At 33.7% G+C, this 12,523-nt stretch overlaps 1 protein-coding gene across 1 annotated transcript; it reads right to left on the minus strand.

The window, feature by feature from the left end:
* Window positions 1-2,602: 2,602 nt before the first annotated feature.
* Window positions 2,603-8,699, minus strand: LOC145555606 (DDT domain-containing protein DDR4-like). The gene is made up of 11 exons (XM_081617345.1): window positions 8,458-8,699; window positions 8,268-8,378; window positions 6,913-6,999; window positions 6,780-6,817; window positions 6,606-6,687; window positions 6,226-6,332; window positions 5,977-6,136; window positions 5,784-5,876; window positions 5,561-5,681; window positions 4,549-4,591; window positions 2,603-3,744 (listed from the first exon to the last, which is right to left on the minus strand). The coding sequence occupies exons 1-11, from the start codon at window positions 8,587-8,589 to the stop codon at window positions 2,949-2,951; spliced, it is 1,770 nt and encodes a 589-aa protein (XP_081473471.1). The 5' UTR covers window positions 8,590-8,699; the 3' UTR covers window positions 2,603-2,948.
* Between the last annotated feature and the right edge of the window lie 3,824 nt (window positions 8,700-12,523).

Raw genomic sequence — 12,523 nt, forward strand, 5'->3', positions numbered from 1 at the left:
CCAAAATAGTATAACTAGAACTATAATGTGAGAAGAGGGGAGTAATATCTTTTGAAATGATATACGAAGGGTCTGTTCCGATTTACTGAAAACAATTGAAATTGAAGTGAACTAAACTGAACTGATTGGAGTTGAACTGAAAAAAACTGTTTATGAGAGAAGGAAATTAGGAATTGAACTGATTGGAGCTGAACTGAATTGAATAGACCCGAAGTATTGAAAATTATTGAGCTTTATAAAAATTAAAATTAATAATAATAATAATAATAATAATAATAATAATAATAATAATAATAATAATAATAATAATAATAATAATAATAATAGAAAAGGTTTTTATCTACATATTATCATCATAATATAAATCTTTCAATTAGGCTTAGGGCTTGTTCTCTTTAGCTTATTTTCAGTTCAGTTCAGCTCAGCTTCAATAAGTTCAGTTCAATTCTTAATTTCCTTCTCTCATAAAATATTCAGTTTAGTTAATCAGAACAGGCCCTTAGACTAGCAAAGTGAAATAGTGTAATAATGTTTCGGTATGGGATTACAGGACATGTTTAGGGCCAATATCAGTCGACTAGTGTCAGAATGAAGCATACACAATCAAAGATGTCAACTGCCCTCGAGGAGGTTCTAGTAAACTCGCTCCAATGATAAAGTCGGTTATAAACTTATGATAAGATAAGATTAGTGAATACTAGACCTGGTTATTGGGCGGGTCGGGTCAAAGAGGGTCATATTTTATAGGGTCGATATTGGGTCGGGCCAATGCGGGTTGCGGGTTTATAGCGAGTCGATAATGGGCGAGCCTACAAAATATCAATTAAAAAAAATATTGGACAAAGCCATTATTAAGTATATATGAATATAAATTTATCTATGTAATTATTTTTACATTATCTATTTTTTATATCAATTAAATTGGAAAAATATTTTGGCCCTATATTGACCATGTCCAATAAGGGTCCTGTCCATTAAAAGCCCTTTAAGCTTAGCTCTGGCCCTATTATCATTGGGTTACCCTACCCAATAACCACCTCTAGTGAATACGGAAATGCATGGATTGTGCTAAAGATTTGCGTGCCTTTGTAATGTGTAAGGGCTTGGATATATATATAGAGGTTCTCAAGCAAGTGAAATAGAGGTGAGCCTTCGAGCTTAGTCTCCTATCCAACTGCTATGTGCCTAAATTGTGTTGATAGTTTACATGCTAATCTTTGTTCTTGTGTTTATGCTAGTACAAAAATTTGATTCGGTAAAGCTAGTAAATGATTTTAGATTATATATCTTCATACTTGTATACGTCAATTTTCGCAATACCTAACACAATTTAATCATCAAATTCAAATATGACATGCATATGACCGTTCTTCTTTGACGTTGGTTTGGCATTTTGCTCCCAACGGTTACTTTTCCTTTTTTATTCTTTCTCTTTTGTTTGCTTTGGCACGTGGGTCGAGGCATTGTTTCCTTTCCATAGAAAGTAAATGTTAGTTTCCTAATCAAGAGATGATCATTTTAGCAAATCTAGCATTCAAGAGGAAGCTAAAAAGTACATAAAAGGAGAGCTAAAAGGATAGATATCCGCTTGAATGCTAGTGCTCTTATTGACTTATTTTGCACCTGTTTTGCTTAAAATAAATTATGTTACACTTTCAAGTAAAGCATGCATAATAAATCTAGTATTGCCTTAATGTCAACTATCAAAAACTAAAGAACTATTGAACACTAGTGAACCATGGATTTACCACTCTACGATCAAGTAAAATCTTTTATTTCACCAAATGCACAAAGAAAATAAATTCATCAATTTATTACAGAGTATGGTAAGATAAATCCTGACTTTGTTCATAAGACTTGGTAAATTAAAGTAGCTCATTTTTACATAAATTTTATCGTGGTCAATTCTATTTTAAACAAAATTATTTCTTTCTACGTTCTTTAATTGCATAAGCATTCCTTTGTAGGAAGTAACAAAATTATTGCAACATAACCTTATTTTACCAATAATTTTCATAATAGCTCTCCTCGACACATGAATCCGATCTCTTATCTCTTTACACACCTTAGAAAGAATTCATACCCTACGATGCAATTTAAAGATAACTATCTAAACTTGAATGATTCAGTCTATAATAAGGCCCTGTTCAGTTCGCCTTATATTTGCTTATCTGAACGTATCTGATCTGACTTGATCTTGTCTAATCTGACTAAACTTTGACCTTAAATATACAGTAATCTATACCGAAAAAATATATCAAGTGAGGTCTTGTTAGATTCGTAATAATATGCATTTTATTAATATGTGATTTTCAAAAAAAAAATTTCATTACGAAATTAAAGATATTAAGCAATAAAAAAACTACACATAAAATGATGATCTGATCTAATTTATTTTTTCAAAGCTGAACTTATTTTTTCTGAAATAAGTAAAAATAAGGTGAACTAAACAAGGTCTAAGCTGTCCAATTGAAGGAAAATGTGATCATATTTTCGTGATATGACTTGACTATTGATAATTGAAACATATTCCATTATTGGAGTAGATTAAATACTTGCAATTCAGAAGGATAATGAACTTCTTATATAAGATTCCTAACCAGTTGCTTTTCTGCAGTTACATCAAAAGTGTACTTCTCAAAAGTTCAATATGAATACATGTACTTGATATATACACACCACCATGAGTACCAAAATGAAGCCATGTATCGACTTAGCACGTTACTTAAGCCAGTAGCATTTTAGAGTAGCCGAACATGCTCCAGAATCCACTTATGGTCGCGCCAGTCAGAGGCCACACTGGTGGATACAGACAGTTTCTAGAGATTAGATATATTAACAAAAGGCCAAAAACTTACCTATGCCAACTCTACAAGCATATTTAATCTACATTTCTCTTCAATACAAAACCCAGAGAAATGAGCTATTTCTGTGTATCAGCATAGTTTTCAGCTGCTAATTTCATCCTCAGAATCAGCAACCTCAGATGGATCTTCCTCACTTGATGCATCTCCACTCGAATTCTCAGGAGAGCTTTCATCTTCTGAATCAGGGACAACAAAAGAATTTAAGGCACTGTTTAGTGTAGGCCTCTGCCTATATCGATTCTTGGCTTCTGGATTCCTGCCTTCATGAAGATTCTGACGAGAAGTACGATCTGAATTCTTTTTCATCTTCAAGCCAGTAGCAACATTGTCTTTATGTCCTTGCGAAAGAACTTTATCATGCTTTGCTCCATCCTGCTTGACATTTTCATGCTCAAAATCACTTGAATCACTTTCACTATCATTAACTACCTCATTATCACTTTTGCCAGCAATGTCAGTACAATTTATATCCTTGCCCTTGTCACTGCCTTCACTCTGAAGGTCATCCTCCTCGTCATTTTCACTGCCTTCACCCTGTTGGTTATCCTCCTCGTCATTTTCACTGCCTTCACCCTGTTGGTTATCCTCATCATCATTTTCACTGCCTTCACCCTGTTCGTTATAGTCCTCGTCATTTTCACTGCCTTCACCCTGTTGGTCATCTTCCTCATCAATGTCACTACCTTTACTCAATTGGTCAATTTCCTCACCATTGGAATCCCCATCATCCTGTTGGTCGATTTGCTTGTCCTTGGAAGTGGAAGCTGGAGATCCATCATGAGCATTATTCTGCAAATCTCCACCAGAATCATCACCACTTTTCCCATGTTTGGGATGCTTGGTGTCATTCCTTTCCACCTTTCTAACTTTCCCTTTCCTAAACAGAAAATATAGAGAATAAGCACTAGGCAGAGAGTGCAGCCAGCTGATCACATTAATTAAAAGACCAAATCACCAAAGGAAAATCATTACATACTAACATGTATTCATATACAAAAACTTCATGGGGAAAGATTAAGTAGGACAAAAATAATACCCAAGACCCCAGGTGATAAGTGACAGGATTGCCTAACACTTGTATGTTATAATGTTCATTAATACTCAAAACATAGCCATGCAAATGTCAATTATAATTATTAATTAATACTAGTAATAATACAGTTGAAAATCAGTAGTTTTTACACAAAGATAATGATTACAAAGAAAAAGCAATAGCCAAAAGAGGCAGCACCAGTACATATACTAGTAGCCACCACTACCCTTCTCATTATTAGATGAATCAATTTAAAGAGATGTGTTTCGCTCATTCATTATTATCAAAAAATAACATTTAAACAAAAGATATAAAGAAATGTAGCACTAATCAATAAACAAATTGTAAAGCATCAAAAATTAATTGAAAATGCAAATGAAATAGACAAACCCAAACATGCATGCAAAGGAATGTAGCACAGCTCAGGTGCATATACATCCTTTTGTCTATGCAATTTTTCTTTTCCTCTATTTAAGACGAGATCAGAATTACATACTGATGCTAAAGGAATTATCGTAATGCTCAATTGCCCACATCAAGAGAGTCCTCAGCATACCAAAGGACAACCAGAATAACTTACCAAGCATCCACCTGATATTTTTAATTTTTGTTGATCAAAATAACAAACAAACAAACAAAAAAGCCTACCTTGTCTCTTTTATAGCCTCTTCAATTGTCCGGTCGAAATCATCTACATACAAATCAACACAAGAAACATATTAATACATCTTGATTTGACACACACACACACAAAAAAAAAAAAAAAAAAAAAAAAAAAAAAAAAAAAAAAAAAAAAAAACCAGCCACAAGACAAAGGTGAGTTAACAAACACACATATGGAGTCAGACTAGCAGGAACAGAGCACCAGCAGTAACAAAGGAAGTACTCACAATTATAAAGACAATCAGTAAGAAACCTAGCACTTTTGAAATGGCAATCTTCAAGTAGACAAACAAAATTACATTCACCTAATACATCTATTACATATAATCTTTATAAAAAAAAGGGAGAGAGAGAGAGCAGTCTACAGGTTAGACTTTGCTAATTTACGTAAAAGACTACTCATCACAACACTAGAAAATACCCTGAAAAAATGATGCTATGAACTGGACACTATTTTAAGGTTACAATCTCTCAGGACATGCAGCTTTAGCTTTCTCTTCATAAATTATTGACCTTAATGTAAATCAGAGAAAATATTGAAATGGACATTAAACATTTGATTAAAGGAAAGTAAAAGAAGTGGAGGAGCTGTTTGGTCAATTACAAAATACATGTATTTGCTTAAGATTGAATGACGTAGCATAACTTCTTAAGCACCATCCCAAATTTCTAAGCAGTGAAACCTAACACTTTAAGACAATGAATAGGAAGCAGAGATGAGAATAATGACAGCAATGAGAGAATGTCTTGACTGTAATAGTACTTTACTACTTTGCCAACTTCCATTAACCAAACAAAGGGCAAATATGAAGAGAGAGATTGACAGAAAGGAAATTTATTGATTTCCATACTCAGACCTATAATGATGACGGAATGGCAAGATCTATTACATTAACCATGACATTATATCAGTGTTAGTAACCAACTTTAATGCCAGTTGTCAGCATAACATTCACATCTTAATGACAGTTCCAGCAGAGGAGTTTTCACAGCATACCAAATGTATACTTCACAGGTCTGCGTGAGCGACAAGAACGGGTAACTCCAGCAGCATAGGAGTGACAACCACTCATATAAGCTTCCTCTCTCTGACGTCGCTTCAAATCCCTCTCTTTTTTCTACAAATGAAACAATAAATATGTTAACATCTGCAAACTAAGAAAAAGTTCTGATCACTAGTTGAATAAAAAAGATATGGAATGCGAAAGCAACTTCCTTACCTTCTGCAATTTTTCAAGTACAGGAATAACTTCTGTTTCAATAGTCTCATGCACTGCTGCCTCAACTCCAACTTGGCAAGAAGAAAATCTCTCCTGCAAAATTAGGAAGATAAAAGTCCATTATCGTTCAGAGTGCAGCTGGCATGACTTATTGTAAAGACAAGCACAATCATTAGCTTCCAATCATACGCACAGAGACTTTACGAAATTCATCAAGATTGGTAGCAAGAATCTCCCACTCTGAGTTGGTTTCTTTCAGATCTAGACAGTTTTTGCCCCTATGCTTCTGCTTCAACATGCCATTGTCTATTTCCATGTACAGTCTATGACCAATAACTGGATCCCCATCATACCTATGAGCAAAGAAAAACAAAAATAGAATTATCAAACCCAACATACTGCTTAGAATTGCTTTACTGTTAACAGACAGAAAATTAATTACCAGTAAGAAACCCCATTTCTATCTTGACCAATCTTATCTTTACGAAATTGAGATATTTGAGCCCCTTCCTTGAGTGCATCATTGATATAAGAAACCAGATCATCTTGCTATAAGGAAAGTAAACACCAAAATTTAGTGGCTTCAATACATAAAAAAAGTCTTAGTCTGAGACTCTGAGACATATTCAACAAGCAACAAAATTCATTCATTACTCTGAACAAAATTTAAGTTAAAAGACAGACTCATTGATACCGAAAAAACACAGAAAGAAAAATGGAGATCAACTAGCACTGCAATAATTAATTGAGCAACTATGTTTTAATCATGGAATATCACACACAATAAAAATTTCAAATAAATCGGAAGGTAAAAACAATTACCAATGCTCGGATTTCACACAATGCCTTTAACATCAGCAACCGTATAGTTGGATCAAGCTCCTTGTATCTGGATACTTCTTCTCTGCGCAATAAAATCTAGCACCTTAGCAGCCAAACTTTCTCAAAACAAATTGATCAATGAAAGAGTCAAAGTGAAGAAACAAACAATGATACCCTTTTGCTGGAACCAGAGGAACTTTGCCTTCAGCAACCTACCCAAGGGAACCAGAAAGACAAAGAAGATTTAATTAAGTTCATCAACCACGTCAAAACAAAAGTAAAGCTGTGCAGGCTTATGAAAACCTACCCAGGGCCACCATTCAGCTAGCTTTAAACAAAGACTTTTCACCCAGTAATCAGGTTCAGACAACTTTTTGTTAACAGGTCGTATCCCCTGTAAAATATTACAGAAATGTTATGAACAAAAATCATGACAATTGTTTGGAGAATCAGTTGCACAACAATATTTTTAATATGGTACTGTACATGACACTTCAAGATCACAGCCAGTCTTATCAAATTACAAAAAGCAAAGTTCTTGATCAGTTATACAGTTGCTTGGTATCCTACATAGTTAATCAAAGTATTGAACCTTATATATATACTAAATTAACAAAATCACTTTAGCTACAAATGAGCAATATATTCTACATTAAACATTAAACTTTAGCTACAAAATAATTCTAGTTGATCAACCCAAATGTACAGAGTGGGGGATGATAAGCAGCCACATTCCTTTCAATAAAACTGAAAGTGCGTTACAAATTCGGATCAGATATTACATTTCAAAACCATTTGGACAAAAACAGTTTTATTTTCACATGCAATAACCATAAGCTATGTTATTTAACTCTACAAAACACATAACTGTCGCGGAAGTTCTGAGCTTTAGCTGCTGTTTAACTTTGGAATATTACACAAACTCTACTTCACATAGAGTAACATATACTGCATATTCCCTTTTTCTTTCTCTTACCGGGAACCTTATTCATAAAGGGCCCTAAGAAAGGACATCTAGAATAATTAAACTGTATTTGCTATCACAATAGTACATGTCACATACAAAGCTGCGCAAAAGGTGCATCATCAATGTCTAAATAAGCATATACAAGTAATTACAACTACTAAAAAACCCTTCACTTGATCATCTGCCAAGTAATAATGTAATTTTTCAAACATCTATATTCATATTTTAACTTCCATCAAAGACAAAACAAATATAACAGTTATACAAAGAAAACAATGTAATTTTTCAAACATCTATATTCATATTTTAACTTCCATCAAAGACAAAACAAATATAACAATTTTACAAAGAAATGCGAAATCGAAGATTCACAGACCAAGAACAGGACAGAATGACATTGATTAAAGCACTGGCATACATTCTGATCATTCTTATCTAAAAATTCTTTCCAAGACATTCAGAATCTACCATTAAATTTCAACAAACAGACGTTCATATAACAATTACTCCAAGTAAAATCAACGCGGCACACCCGCCCGCCGGCACTCACACACACACAAACGTACACGCAGCAAACATAAACTACCCAAGTAGACCCTAAAATAACCCCAAAAAATCAGACAAAATACTTTCAGAAATTGCTTAAATTTTCAGCTAAATGTAAGAGATTTAAGAAGCAGAAACAAAATTTATACCTTAAGAAGCGCGATATGAAGCTTAGTAAGTGAAGAATTCGGATTAATCAAAGCATCTTCAATCTCTTCCGCTGACATTTTCGATTCCTTACCAATCAACGGCTCAAAAACCTTCCATTCCAAAAAAGAATCAAAATCAAAAAACAAAAAAACAATCAAAACTAAAAACGCAAAGAAAGCGAGATCTTACGCTGAAAAAATTAAGGACAGACGCGAGCTCCCAACGACGACGAAGCTTACTTAGCGGTGATGAAGAATCTTCTTCAGATTCCCCCGACTCCGGGTTACCTCCATGGTTGTTGTTGTTGTTGTTGTCCGCCATTGTTGTAGGAGAGAGAAAGTGAAGGTTGAAGAGAGAGAAAGATGGCGGAATTTGGAAGAGGAAGATGAAAGAGTTTTTTTCTTCTCCCGCCCAAATGAAATTAGTGTGAGATTTTGAGGGGGAAGTGTTTGAGATGCAACAACAGTGGGGTACTGGGGTATATAAATAAGGGGTTGTTCTTAATAAATTCTACTGCAAGATTGTTTTAGGGATAACATTTTTGAAAAACTAGGGTTATTTTTTGAGCCAAGGTTTTGTTTTAAATTTGTGGCAAGGAGATTTTCATTTTCCATTTAGGTTGGTCTTTTGATTGTAGATTTTTTATACTTGAGATAGAATGAAAAGAAAATAATTTTATGGGTAATGATACTCCCTCTGTTCCTTTTTGTTTGTCCTAATTTTTTTTTATGTCATTACTTAAAAATTGCTTCATACAATTAATGCATATATGGACCACTACTTTATTTGCACAAAATTGTTTTAGGTCCCACTACTTTTCTCTCTCATCAATTTCAATGAATCAAAACTTAATAAACTGAAATAATTAGAGACAGAGGGAGTATATGTTATGTTTGACCAAATTTTATCTTTATTTCCCTCCTGCCTCAGTGCCTCCACCCTATCTTCTTTTTACTCCGAGGTCACTTTATACTAACATTATTATCTACTTTCCTCATAATTTTTTTAGGATTTCTCAGGCTAATATGGCTTGAATCCTTAGAGCATCAATAATGGGGGTTTCTTAGGTAGTTCTTAAAGAGATAGCAAACTTAAAAAGGTAAGAAATGAGAGTTTTTAGTTTGGAATTTGCAATTGTGTTTCCGAAATAAGATACAACTCTTGTAAATAAGGGTTATGGTGACTGTATAAAAACCGACATAAACTAATATTACTATTGCTGCATTTTGCAAGTGATGTATATATTTAAATATTGAAAATCTATACAAAACCTGCTAAAGTAACTTTTAGTAAGACTGTAAGAGCTAATGCATTTCTTTGGTTATACAAGTATAAAGGGTGCCATAAGGGGGAGATTAAGAACCACTATTTAAGACACTCCTTAGTCAGGAGCGAGGCAACCAAATCCAAGCCCCAAAAATAGGCCCTTTTATCTCATAATTGAAATTAATATTGAGTTCAAAACACCAAAAATTTGCTTTAGAAAATTTTAACACTAACCACCTACTATTGTTGTTGTTTAAACAGTTACTACCTACATTTTTTTTTTTTTTTGAAATTTACCACTAACTATTTTTTAAAATACCAAAAGTTCCCACCTAGTTGGGTCTATGACGTCAAGTGGGCACCACAAAATACATTCCCTCCCTTTTTCCCTCTCTTTCTTTCTCACTCGAATCCTAACTCCTCTGTCTTCCTTTTTCGGATTAGCCTAAAGAGTGAATTGGGTGAAACACAAATAAATAAAAAAACAATAAATAGATGAAGATGGGGTATAAAGGTTGGATTCTTTTGGGATTAAATGAAAGTTGGATTTTTTCAGAGAAGAAAGTGCTGAGATTGGATTTTTAATTTCCATTTTTCCTAAAAAAATTGCGAGGTTGAATTAAACTTATTTAAAAAATATACTAGTTTTTTTTTTTTTTTTTTTTACAACAGCACAAAGAAAGAAAAAGGAAAGCAACAACTAAACTAAAACACATAAAAAACAACAGAATTAGAAAAGCTATTTAAAGTAGTCCGACACTGATTAGCTATACGATGGGAGAGACATCCTATATTACAAAAATTGTTTATCACATTGTATAAATGCCATTTTTGTGAGTTATTCAGGGATAATGTTGCAAATTCACCAACATTAGATCTTCAACCTTGAACAATCGAGGGTGATCGTCTGTGTATCTACCGTTACAACCACCACCCTTTATCACGAATTCACCATGAACCATCGAAAAGGATGCAATCTTACATTCTTCAACTGTGTTTTGAGTAATTTCGTCAAAAATCGAACCCCGTGAAGTTATATTCAAGCTCGATTTTTATCATATTGAACCCCACAAAGCTCCATTATTAAAGCATAAGTACCATTGAAAAAACCCTGCCGTTTGGGTTGACCATTCACTTAATTTACGTATTTTTTTAGGACTTTCTTTAAATTTGGCGGCGAAGGTGATGTTGTGTTGGTGTTCATGGAAGAAGGGAGTTGTTGGTGGTGTTCATGGAGGAAGGGAGTTGTTGGTGGTATTCATGGAGGAAGAAGAAGCAAGTGTGATGATGGTGGTGTGCTACCGTGCTTGTGCTTAGAGGAATAAAATGAGAAATACAGTATATTTTTTAAATTGTTGATGCTAACAAAATTTGTTAATACAAGATATTAATTGGCTCAAACGCCATTGTATATACAATTTTTGTTTATCAAGGTTATAAACTTGTATTTTCTCATTATGTTTATTGTTATTTGCAATTTAACGTTAATTAATCAAGAAATCTTATTAGTTAAATTGACATGGACCAATCAAATTGAGTGGTATGGAATAGAATGAGAGTGGCTATAGGACATAATAGTGCGATTGAAGTTTCAAAGGTACCATTATTGAAAATTCAAAAGTTGCAAATATATACTTTTTTTTGGTTTTCACCTATAATTTTCAAACGCGTGTGCAATACAGATTACCTATTGTTGCGATAATACTCCCTTATTTTGACTGATTTCAACAATTACCACAAGATTATAGTTATTCTTACGTATAAATTACAAACATTAATCAAAGTAAATTATGTATAAAATACAAAAAGGTCAAAACGTTTTAGTGTATTTATTTAAAAATGGAGGGAGTACGATTAGGGGTGAAAGTTCGGTTTTCGGTTTGGTTTTTCGCCCAAACCGAAACCAAACCACTTTAATTCGGTTTCTGGATTTTAGAAACCACACCGCACCACTTTACTTTAGAAACCGAACCAAACCAAACCATATTTATTTCGATTTCATAATAAAAAACCGAACCAAACCGGTTTTTTTGGGCCTCATTTAATCTGCAAAGAAAGGTGCACAGTGTTAAAATAGTCTCAATTGTACAGCAGTAGCAGAGCAATTAGGCAGTAGCAATTGTAGTCTCAAATCTCAATCAAGTGGCAAATAATTGCTCAAACGAAAAATAATTGATGAAGCAAAGACAACCCTAACTTGTTTATCAAAATCGACTAACTCAAAAATAATTGCATTCAATCATTCATGATAATCAGATTAATCACAACTTCGCAAGCAAAATCGCAGTTCACAAGTATAATCGCAAGCAAAATTGCAAATTGCAAAGATTAAAACTTAAAAGCATTCCTTAACAAGAGTAGGAGGAGAGAGAGTAGAGAAAGTTGCTGTAACACCCCAATAATTCCCCCTTTTCCAAACCACTTACTTTAAATAAAAAGAGAGGAGAACCATTGGCATGTTACCGCCACGTGTTAAAACGTTAAGGCTTTATCAAAGTATTGCAGCGGAAATCCAACTTAAAGATTAAAATAATATAATTTAGAAAACCAATAAGTCAAAGCTTACAAATTGGAACCATAAAGGCCCTTATTAAAACCAAACCAATATTCCAAAATCCCAAAACATAATTAAAATAGTAAAACATAAATAAGTTCAACACAAAGAACGAATACTCTCAATCACACCAATCCCTTGACAATGCGTATGTCAAATCCCCGAACTTCACATCATCAAGCTAACCTATGCAATACTGCTCCCCAATAATACAAGTGTAATAATTGGATCATCACAAGGTCATTGAAAGGCGAAGGCCATGACCAAAAGAAAACACACAAAAGCACGCAATCAGCAAAGCTGAGTACATACAAGCTACAACGTACCAAGCCTAGCATGCTCAACTAATTAAAGTAAATAAACATACAACATAAATTCATTAATCAAGACTCCACACTTAAACAATTCAATCGACTCAACATACTTGCTAATCAA

This window comes from Chenopodium album, chromosome 8, assembly GCF_948465745.1.
Source record: "Chenopodium album chromosome 8, dcCheAlbu1.1, whole genome shotgun sequence".
Lineage (NCBI taxonomy): Eukaryota > Viridiplantae > Streptophyta > Magnoliopsida > Caryophyllales > Amaranthaceae > Chenopodium > Chenopodium album.

What these genes read in the sequence shown, in the direction of transcription:
- LOC145555606 (XM_081617345.1), bottom strand. Translation starts at nt 8,589, where the DNA reads ATGGCGGACAACAACAACAACAACAACCATGGAGGTAACCCGGAGTCG. An exon ending in TGTGTGAAATCCGAGCATTG is followed by an intron (nt 6,333 to 6,605) that starts GTAATTGTTTTT and finishes CTTTCCTTATAG; the next exon opens with CAAGATGATCTGGTTTCTTA. An exon ending in ACCTGTGAAGTATACATTTG is followed by an intron (nt 4,592 to 5,560) that starts GTATGCTGTGAA and finishes ATTTGTATGTAG; the next exon opens with ATGATTTCGACCGGACAATT.